Source organism: Ictidomys tridecemlineatus, chromosome 7, assembly GCF_052094955.1.
Source record: "Ictidomys tridecemlineatus isolate mIctTri1 chromosome 7, mIctTri1.hap1, whole genome shotgun sequence".
Taxonomy (NCBI): Eukaryota; Metazoa; Chordata; class Mammalia; order Rodentia; family Sciuridae; genus Ictidomys; species Ictidomys tridecemlineatus.
In genome coordinates, this window is record NC_135483.1 from 165,999,817 (window position 1) to 166,011,050 (window position 11,234).

The 11,234-nt window shown below is 37.0% G+C and overlaps 1 protein-coding gene across 1 annotated transcript in view; it reads right to left on the reverse strand.

Moving 5' to 3' along the window:
• Catspert (catsper channel auxiliary subunit tau) overlaps positions 1-11,183 on the reverse strand; it is a 134,251-nt gene extending 123,068 nt beyond the window's left edge. The window contains 1 exon segment of the mRNA XM_078017868.1: positions 9,478-11,183. Coding sequence (XP_077873994.1) covers positions 9,478-9,789 — 312 coding nt within the window. The 5' untranslated portion in view covers positions 9,790-11,183.
• Positions 11,184-11,234: the final 51 nt, after the last annotated feature.

An 11,234-nucleotide genomic window follows, 5' to 3' on the forward strand; every position in this document is an offset into this window, starting at 1 on the left:
AGCATGTAGAATATGGTGTGGGAGGAGAGGAATTAGGAAGGGACTGGGGGATGAAATTGATCAAATTATGTTATGCACATGTATAAATATGGCAATAATGAATCCCACTATTAATATATATTTATAATGTTCTGATTAAAAACAACTTGGGGGCTGAGGTTGTGGCCCAGTGGCAGAGCACTTGCCTCACATATGTAGAGGCACTGGGTTTGATCCTCAGCACCACATAAAAATGAATAAACAAAATAAAGATATTATACCCATGTATAACTAAAAAATATTTTTTAAAAATTGGCTTGAAGAGAAAAAAAATATTGCCAAAAGGGAAAATTTTGTCAACCTTCCTCCAACTCAACTTCCACATAAGATGAGTTAACTGATTTGATTATCCAGATCCTACCATTCATCACACAAGTTACAGGTATGTGGAATTAGCCCAAAAAAGATATTTTTCAATCTTCTTTTTCCCTACCAAGCTCAAGAGCAATGACTCCTCTTTATCCTCTGGACTTTTCTGTAACTAAGAAAAAACAAGAATACCCACAACAGGTTCCAGGCTTTATCCCTACAGTTGCAGAAGAAAATATTAGAAATTTCATTTTTAATCAACAAGAAAGTAAATGTAAATTAGCTGGCTGTGGACAGCAGACAAATACCCTAAGGAAGTGTTTCACACTCAGTTGGGTTCATAACAGTGCCTCATACTTTCCATGTTTTTTCAGGGTACTGCATTTACTAATTAAGTGGACTGATCAATTGTGTTACCTTATATAACTGAATGTCTAGTCTGCTAAACAACCGATAAGAAATAAAATAATAACAAAGATGGCAAATGTAACTGGGCATGATAGTGCACACCTGTAATCCCAGCTATGTGAAAGTCTGAGGCAGGAGAGTTACAAGTTTGAGGTCAGCCTGGGCAATTCAGCGAGACCCTGTTTCAAAAAAAATTAGAAAACATTTTTAACTAAATGTTTACCTTGTGCCAGGCATATAGGTGTGTTAGCTTCTACTTCTTCTTCCTAACCCTAACATTTAAATTCTTTGAGCTGGAGGTGCAGATCAGTGGTAGAGTATGCAAATAGCAGAGTCTAGGTTCCCACCCTAGCACAGGAAAAAAAAAAGTTGAAAAATGTAAAGAAATGTCACACACTTTGATTTTATAAAAAGACAAATGTTCCAATTACTGGCTTTTCTGTGATGACAAATGGGTGTTAGTACGTAAACTAGGAGATATTTTAAAATACATTTTTTAAAAATCTGTCCTTCCAGAGTTAGGTCATGGTACTTTAATAATTAATAGGAAAAGAAACATCTTTTTGAAATATACTCACGTTAAAGTGAGAATATTTGAACGCATTTGGAATATTTCCATCTAACATTATTTTGAGTGTGTGAAAACGATGTGCCAATCAATGCACAGTGTCATAGCTTCATATTTTAAAAACTTGGAAACAACTTTCTTATTTGTTTAAAAATCTCCAAGAGTTTCAGAAGATTAGAAATCGTTTTTCTTTTTAATATAAATAAAATGCAATACTTCCCAATTGGTTTACAAGCATTAATTTAATCATAGGAGATGGAATTTTACTGAAACTAAAATTTTTGTATAACAGAATAGAAACTTAAAATAATGATTTTTACCAACCAAGAAGCATTTCTTCCATATGGAATTTCAAATCTTTAAAGATATCATGTTCAAATGAAACAGAATTGAAAATCAAACACTGAAATAAATTGACTTTAGAACCAGACCTTCAAATCATATTATCACAAAGTGTTAAATCACACTTTTTAAACATAGTAATGCTTTTTGGTTTTATTCTATTAATAAATAAAATACAGCTAAAATTCATTTTTAAAAATATTACTTATTGAGCATTTTTATTGATTTTTTTAGAAACAAATGCCAGCAGAATGCATTACAATTCTTATTACACATATATAGCACAATTTTTCATATCTCTGGTGTATATAAAGTATGTTGATACCAATTCGTGTCTTCATACATGTACTTTTTAATTTTTTGTATTTCAGAATTTACAAATAAATTATAGTATGTTTAAATAATGTATGAATATACATAGAAACACTGATAAATTGATAATTGATAAATACTCATGTTTTCTACTAATAAAGGTTATACAATCAAAGAAATTTAGACCACTTCTATAGTGTTGCACCTAGATGCCTGTGTGTATGTGTGTGTATATATGTTTACAGGGCTAAGGGATTGAACCCAAGGTCTCATGAATTGCTACAGAAGTGCTCTACCAATGAGCTACATCCCCAGCCTTAGATGTCTATTATCATATCTTGCTTTGCTAAATCTGCCTTTCTGAAGACTTTAAACTGCCAGATCCCAAACATGTGCCAGAAGTCTGAGTCTAACACTCAGCCGAAATCAGATGACTACCATTGACATTCTCCCTCAGGAGGGTTTACAGGAAGTTCTTGCTTCTCCCAGATTCTGATGGCAACCAACATTTCTTGATTTGTGACTGCCTCTTCCTCTGTAATCACATTGCCTTTTCCCCTTCTGTTCGTGTCCAAATCTCCAACACTCTCATTTAATAACACATTGATTACATCTAGGGCACAGAATAATCTCTCCATATCAGTATTCTAAATTTCATTATATTTCCAAAGTCTATTTGGCTGTGTAAGGTAACTACTACAACTATACCAATTTTATACTAAAAAATTAGACACTTTAAATGAATTGAAAAAAATAGACACAAATAACCAAAACTGATTCAAGAAGAAAAAGAATATATGAAAAGATTTACAAAAAGAAATTGGATTAATAATTATAAATTTTCCCACAATGAAAAACCTAGGTCCAGATGGTTTCATTGGTGAATTCTATTAAACATTTAAAGACAAAATAATAGAAAGGTGATATCAGCAAGATGACAGAGTAGGAGATACTAACATTCTTCCCGTCACACACACACAAACACACACACACACACACTCACTCACAAAATCAGCTAACCACAAACAAAAATAGCTCTAGGAGGACAAAAGAGTCCAATTAGAAACCTATATCAAAATAGTAAAGCAACAGTGGGTCACTAGGAAAATCAGTTTAGTGGAGATATGTAGGAGCAATGAGGAAGGGCACAAACTATCTGTATTACCTACAGAGTAGATGCTATCATGATTCACACTGGCCTGCTCCATGGAGAACCTGGTAGCCTTTGCTGCTCAGGACCTCGATTACCAAAACAGCTGAAGACTACCCACAACTTTCCAGAACAGGACGCAATACTGTTCTTTGGTATCAGTCCCAGTGACCCATTCTACAGTGGACACATCTTTCACTACTGAGATAACCACCACTACTGCAACCATTCTTGAAGAAAGAGTTGCTATTGCACCACTCCAGGACCAGGGATTCCTTCCTCCCCAAACTCCACATATACTCCAGATCCCAGAGCTAAGGCTGCTCCACATGCACCTGCACTTCAGATCTTGGCTCTGCAACTGCTTTATTCATGCTCACAATCCAACTTTAGCTCTGTGGCCACTCTGTCCATACCTGTTCTCCAGACCCAGCTCAAAGGCTACTGTGGATGCCCACATCTCAGGTAAGAAAGCTCCTGCCATTATAGCTACCCAGCCTCTGGACCCCAGAGTTGCTGTTGCTTTATGAGCACCCACACTCTAGACAATGGTTCCAAATCTGCTCAGGTGCTTGAACATCAGATCTCAGAGTCCTCAAGTTAAACCTGGTGCCAAGAGGTATTCTCCTCAGCTATGGCATCCCTCATGGAAGAAAAAGTTGTCAGGAGATTCCCAGAAGCCATCATCACTGAATACCCCAAGAGCCCTCAATACCACCAAAAGTGTCTGAAGACTTACTGTTAAGAGCCCCTTCACCAACTATGACCCCAGCTAATAGAGATGCACAAAGGCTATGCCACTGGTCTTCCCTGGAGCCAGAAGCCAACAGCCCATTCAGTCAGCCTACTCACATCCACCCTATCAAAACCAATCTGCAAAGTTCGTAAAGGTAACTGCTCCATCAAATGCACAGATCAACATAAGGCTATAAGAAACACCCCCCACCCCTGCCTGCCAAAAAAAGAAAGAAAAAGAAACACCCCCCCAAAAAAATAGAAAGAGAAGAATACATGATACCACCAAGGAAACATAATTTTCCAATTAAAAAAAATGAAGATCTATGAGTTGCTGGACAACTAATTTCAAATTATTGTTTTAAGGAGACTTAGTGAACTCCAAGAGAACACAGACAACTCAACAAAAATCAGAAAAGCAAATCAGAAATAAAATTTGAAGTTCAATATCGAAAAAGCAATTATTAAAAGAACCAAACTCTTCAGTTTGATTAACACAAGGAATGCAATTAAAAATGCAACAAAGAATACCAAAAGTAGACTTCATAAAGCAGAAGAAAGAATATGTGAACTCAAACCCAAGTTGCTTGAAATTATTCAGTCAGAGGAGAAAAAATGAATGAAAAACAATGAAAAAAACCTTCATGAGTCATGGAGCACCAACAAGCAAATCAGTATATGCATTATGAGCAGTCCAAAAAAAGAGAGAAAGAGGAAAAAACATTTATTTAAAGAAATAATGGCTGAAAACTTTCTGGATCTGGGAAGTTATGTGGTCATCCTACTATATGAAGTTCATATGTCCCCACACAGATTCAACTGAAAGAAGACTTCACCAAAGCAAATTATAATAAAACCGTTAAAAAACAAAGACAAAGACAATTTTGAATACATCAAGGGAAAAGAAACTTATTTCATAGAATGGAACACTCATAAGGCTATCAGCAGATTTCCCAGTAGAAATTCCCAGGCCAGGAGAGAATGAGATAATATACTAAAAGTGCTGAATGGGGTTGGGGTCGGGGGGGACAGACTAACAAAAACAAAAACCTGTCAACCAAAAATATTTTATTCAGCAAAGCCATCCTTCAGAAATGAAGGCAAGATAAAACTTTTCCAAATAAAATTTGGGAGAATTCATCACCACTATATTGTCTTACAAGAAATAATAAAGGGAGTTTTTAAAGCTGAAATGAAAACATGTTAATTAATAACATAAAAACATACAAAAGTATGAACTGTTAGTGATAACTAAACAGTTGAATTCAGAACATTCTAATACTATAATAGTGATATGTAAATCACTAAACCCTAGTATAAAAGTTAAAAGACAAAAGTATTAAAAATAACTTTGAAACAATAATTTGTTAATGAATATACAATGTAGTAAGATGTAAACAGTAACATCAAAACATAAAATGGGTGGGAAGCATTAAAAAGGTGGAGTTCTTGTGTATTAAAATCAAGTTGCTACAGGCTTAAAATACTATTAAAACTGTAAGATAGATGGGTGTGGTGGTACATGCCTATAATCGGGAGGCTAAGGCAGGAGAATCACAAGTTCAAAGCCAGTCTCAGCAATGGTCTCACTAAGCAACTCAGTGAGACCCTGTCTCTAAATAAAATACAAAATAGGACTGGGGATGTGGCTAAGTGGTTCAGAGCCTCTGTGTTCAATGTCCAGTACCCTCCCATACAAGAACATAAGATATTTTATGTAAGCCACATGGTAACCATAAAGAAAAAAACTTACAGTGGATAAGTTAAAGAAATCAAAACAAACCACTATAGAAAATCATCAAATCACCAAGGAATACAATAAAAGAAGAAGACAGGAATAAAAGAACTACAAAACAGCCAGAAAATAAGTTACAAGAGGACAATAAGTCTTTACTTATTAACAATTACTTTAAATGTAAATGGATTAAATTTTCTAATCAAAAGACACAGGAAGTCAAATGACTAAAACAAAAACAAAACTTAAGTATATACTGCAAGATTCACTTCAGCTTTAAAAACACACCAGGGGCTGGGCATAGTGACATGTCTGCAATACCAGCTACTTGGGAGATTGAAGCAGAAGGATCATGAGTTCAAAGCCAATCTTAGCAACTTAGCAAGGCCCTAAGCAACTTAGTGAGATCCTGTCCCCCCAAAAAAGGATGGGATGTTGGGTGGTGTAGGCTGGGGATATAGTTCAGTAGTTAACTGCCTCTGGGTTTATAACCAGTATAAAAAAAAATACACACACATGGGGAGTAAGAATATAGCTCAATAGTAGAGCCTAGCACACTTGAGGTTCAATCCCTAGCACTGTCAAAAAAAAAAAAAAAGACAAAACACACATAGGCTTATATTCTATGCAAATAGAAACTAAAAGAGAGCAGGCATGGCTATACATACTATCAGTCAAAATAGTCAAAAATGTAAAAGGAGACAATGAAGATCATTATATAATAATAAAGGATTCTATTAATCAAGAGGATATAATGACTATAAACATATACAAACCCAAGATTGGGGCACATAAACATAGAAAGCAAATATTAATGTAACTGAAAGGAGAAAGAGATAGCAACACAACAATAGTACAAGACTTCAATGCCCTAATTTCAATTAAAATCAATAAGAAGTTATCGGACTTCAACTATACTTTTAGACCTAATGGATCTAACAAATATATACAGAACATTCCATCGAAAAGCAGCAAAATACACATTCTTATCAAGGAAACATGGAACATTCTACAGCATAGATCATATGTTAGGCCAAAAGAAAGTTTTAATAAACTTATGAAGACTGAAATTATATCAAGTATTTTTTTTCTGATCATAGTGGTATGAAACTAGGAATAAATATAGGAGGAAATTTGGAAAATTTATAAATATGTGGAAATTAAACATGTTTCTGAACAAACAACCTATGAAAGAAGATATCAAAATAGAAACAAAAATATCTTGAGAAAAAATAGAAATATGAAATACCAAATGTTATGAATATAGCAAAAGCGGCTCCAAGATGGAAGTTTATAACAATAAATGCCTCATCAAAAAAGAAAGATCTCAAATAAACAAGATAATTTGATACCTAAATGAACTAAGTAAAAAACAAAAAGGTAAGCTCAAAGTTAGCAGAAGGAAAGAAATAATAAATCCCAGAGTAGAAACACATTAAAGAATAGAAATTCTGAGAATCAACGAAACTAAGAGTTGAATAACAAAAAGTACCACAGTCAAAAGATAACTGTTAGTTGTAGGAAAATATTTGTGATGTTTATTAGAGATGAGTTCAGATGCCCATAATAAAGATAGAGCTTTTGAAAAATTGAAAAGGGAAAGAACATAATCTGATAGGAAAAAAATAAACATGACTCTCAAACCAACAATTCACAAACACAAAATATTTTAAAAGGACTTAAACATACAAAATATATGTTATAACTTCATCTCAAGTCATTCCTCCTCTCATTCATTGTATTCCTAGAATATTCTAAACTTTTTTCCTCCGTAGAAGGAATAAAGTTTAGAATATGTGATGCTTGTTCACCTTAATGTTCCACCCCAACAGCTCACCTCCTCTCATTCTTACAAGCCACCTCCTCAAAGAAGCCTTCTCTGGATCCCCTATCCAAAGTACTAACTGTCCCTCCACCACAGCTGATGTTAATTTATTTTATCACAGCATAACCTATACTATCCAATTTGAATATCAGCTTCCTAAGAAAAAGTGCTTTGTCTGGTTTGTTCACCATCATATCCCCCATGTCTAGCAGATGCAAGAAAAGTGAAGTAATTACAGTTCAGGAAACAGAATACTAAGTTATGGGATTTGACAGCGAAATCACCAGAGTGAAGATAAGTTTCAATATGAAGAATTACAGTGAGTTACTGAAAGGAATTAAGGAGGTTCAAAGAATTGATAATAAAACGTGAGGTAGGTTATCCACATTTTTACTTAAGTTATAAACCACAATATCTCTCAGTTTAAGCACTATCTCTAGTGGATCTAATTTTCTTAGTAACCTCCATTTAATAATTTATTTTTATTTATTTTTATTTTTTGGTACCAGGGATTGAACTCAGGGGCGCTTCACCACTGAAAGTCCCCAGCCCTTTTTATTTTGAGACAAGTTCTCACTAAGTTGCTTAGGGCCTCACTAAATTGCTACGGCTGGCCTTAAACTTGCAATCCCTCTACCTCAAGCTCCTGAGTTACTATTTACAGGCATGCAGCACAGCATCTGGATTAATAAACCTTTTTTAAAAACTCTTTGAGACTTCTCTTTTATCCCTCCTTCTTCTTTCATCCAGTCATCCAATTCCTCTGGCTGTATCTGCTTCCTTCTCCATCCTACATAGTCAATTTACAACATTAATGTCAATCCTTTCCCTCTCTAGTGATTATCAAGCCTGAATCTAAGACCTGAATAGGTTTAAATTTGAACACATGACTGTGGACCCACCCTTTCGATTCAGGAGGACTATGGTGGAGGCTCATTTCAACAAATGCCCCAGAAGAGCTGGATACAGACAATCCAAGAAAAAAAGAAACACTGATCTGGAGCAAACTCCTTTAATAACACCCTGACTACTTGGCAGCCTTTTGTGATTACATATTTTCCCAATCAGTGAATAATAATAAATAATAATAATAAATAACCACTTATTTTTAGGTGGGGGAATTTCATTGTTTACATTAAAAAGGGACCCTTATACTCAAAAAAATATTGGAAATCACCATTTTATAGTAAAAAGTCCAAATTCCTTAAAATGACACACAACTAATACCTCCCATGGGCTAGATTTCCAAGCACACCTCTCTTACATGACATTTATGATTTTTTTCCCTGATGATTTTCCTTATAGCTTACTCCTAATACGATCTCAATTTATCATAACAATGCTTCAATAGCGTTTTAAATTGGGGAAATTAAAAGGATAGCTCAAAGATCAAGTAATTCAACTCCTTAATGTCACTGAGGAGGACTTCATCCTTTGCATATCATTTATTTCCTAATACTAGAATTTAATAGCTTAAGACCAACAAGGATATAAAAGTTCCTCAAATTTTTTCTAAGAACTTTCACAAAGCAAATTTCAATTTGATTCTCCTTTGCCATTTAGGTCCCCAGGCTCTAACGGTACCGCTATATACATTGGAAAACTCCCAGAAGTTTCAGGAGGCCAATAATTCACTCTGCAGACAGACAGAGATTCTGCAGATTCACTATGTAAGAACCTTGGGAATGAAAACAAAAGTAGCTAAAGTTTCCAGACTGTAGCCCTCTAATCATTTAGATGAGATCCCAGAGATGATGATAAGGACAGCAGCTAACATTTATTGGCTCCTTGTTCCTGCACTCCCCTAATCACGTTATATCATCAGCCCCTTTAGCTGTCCCTAAGTAAGGTGGGTAGCAATCACTGTCTTTAACAATTAGCAAATGAGGCTCTGAGAAGTTAACTAACTGTCCAGGTGCCAACGAGTAAACTGCTCAGATATTACCGACTTCCGGCTGCGGGCAGGTCTCCCCCGCCCTCTGCGCTGGCCCCAGGTTCTCGGCCCCCACCCCCTCGGCTAGACCCCACCCTTCAGTCACCAGGCCCGCACTCACGTTCAGCAGCCTATGCCCGGTGGTCTCCTTCTCCTTGTCCGTTACCCCGGACGACCTCTCAGCCTCCTGGGCACTGCGGAAGTAAGTGGTCTCTGATCCTCTCAACTCCACCGGCTTCCCATCCGACGTCCTCAGGTGTATGGCTTCCGGGATGGCCAGGGTACTCCTCTTAAGTACTGGGTCTGTGAACAGGGAATGGACCCGCCCGCTGCGGTTATCGGCTGCGGCTGCGGTGGGAAGTTTAAGGGTCCCGCTGCGGGTATCAGCAGGGAGCGAGGCGGGAATCTTCGGGGTGTCCTGTGGCTGCGCCATTCCGCCATGCTCCGCAGGGGCCTGCCTGTGCCTGCCTAACCGACAGCCTGCTACTGCGCCAGCGCAATCGAACGAGCTCAAGCAGCCTTTCGCACGCTTTGCTTCTGGCACGTGCAGCCACGCGGGCCCTGGTGGTTCTTGCCTGGATGCTGCCAGGGCCGGGCTTTGCAGGCAGGCAAGTTTAGTGAGCCTAAACGCAGCAAGCACTAGCCGGGGCCATTTCTGTCTCCTTTAGGAGGAAATCGGAGCATGCGGTGGGCAGCAAGCTGCTCAGAGCTGTCATCCGCCCCAGTTCTGTCTTGTCTGCCCCAATAAGCAACCCTGGTGAACCCTCTTCTCCCTGCACCTTTTCCTTCTAGGAGATTTAAAATATCAGTCATCACTTCCTCTGCACTATCTCCTGTGCTCCAACAGCCTACTTGGATAACTTCACTTGTTACAAAAGACACATAAATACTTTATATATTGCTCTTCCCTCTGAACCTCTAGTATGGTTCCAAACCCACTTGTAGTGTTTTTAGGAAACAAGCTGGTCGAGAAGCAGCAATTGGTATTTGGAGAGGAGAATTCCAAACTATTTTATACCTGTGGGCTGAGAGGAAAACAAAACTCCAAAATCTGAGCTCCCATCTACAGTTTCTCACAACATTTATAGGCTATATTGTGTCATAAATTATCTAGTCCAGATTGTCAATGGGGTTTCTAGCAGGAAATATGTTTACAGAAGCTCAGTGTGATAAGGGGAAGAACTGGCTCCTCTTACAAAGCCTTTGATAAATCTCTAGGCTTGGGCCCTGAGCCTCCACAGGTGCATTTACAGGTTAAAGTGAGTAGTTAGACTCCCAGGGGAAGTTATCTACAATCCAAAAGGTAGGGGAAACTTCCAGGAGAAAGGCTGAGAGGGGAAGGGTAACTGACCCCTTCCATAGGCATTGGTTTCTTACTATAACATAATTTCATTTCACAACCAGGTCCGATTTTGCCATCACAACCATTTCATGGTTGTTTCATGCAAACAACCATGAAAATTCCGACATTTTTTAAAAAAAATTTGAATCCTATTATCTGAACTCAACTTTTTCTTTTTAAAAAACGTAATTTGGGACCCTCACACTCAAGACTATTGCATAGATGAAGTAATCTTGTTTCTTTAAAAAAAATAAAATATCTAACCTAAAGGTAATCAAACTTCTAGACCTAAGCTCCAGTCTACTGAAACTTCTGTTTGAAAAAAAAAAAATTAAATGACATTATAGGGGAAAAGTCAGACAATCCAAAATGTGAGACACTCTAAAACAAAAGTGGCTTGGACTGTTAAAAAAAAAAATTCATGGCAATGTGTAGCATACAAACAGCCACTCTAGAAAATTTTTAAAAACTTACACATGTAACTACCATACAACCCATCAGTTACACTCCTGGGTATTTATCCCAGAGAAATGAAA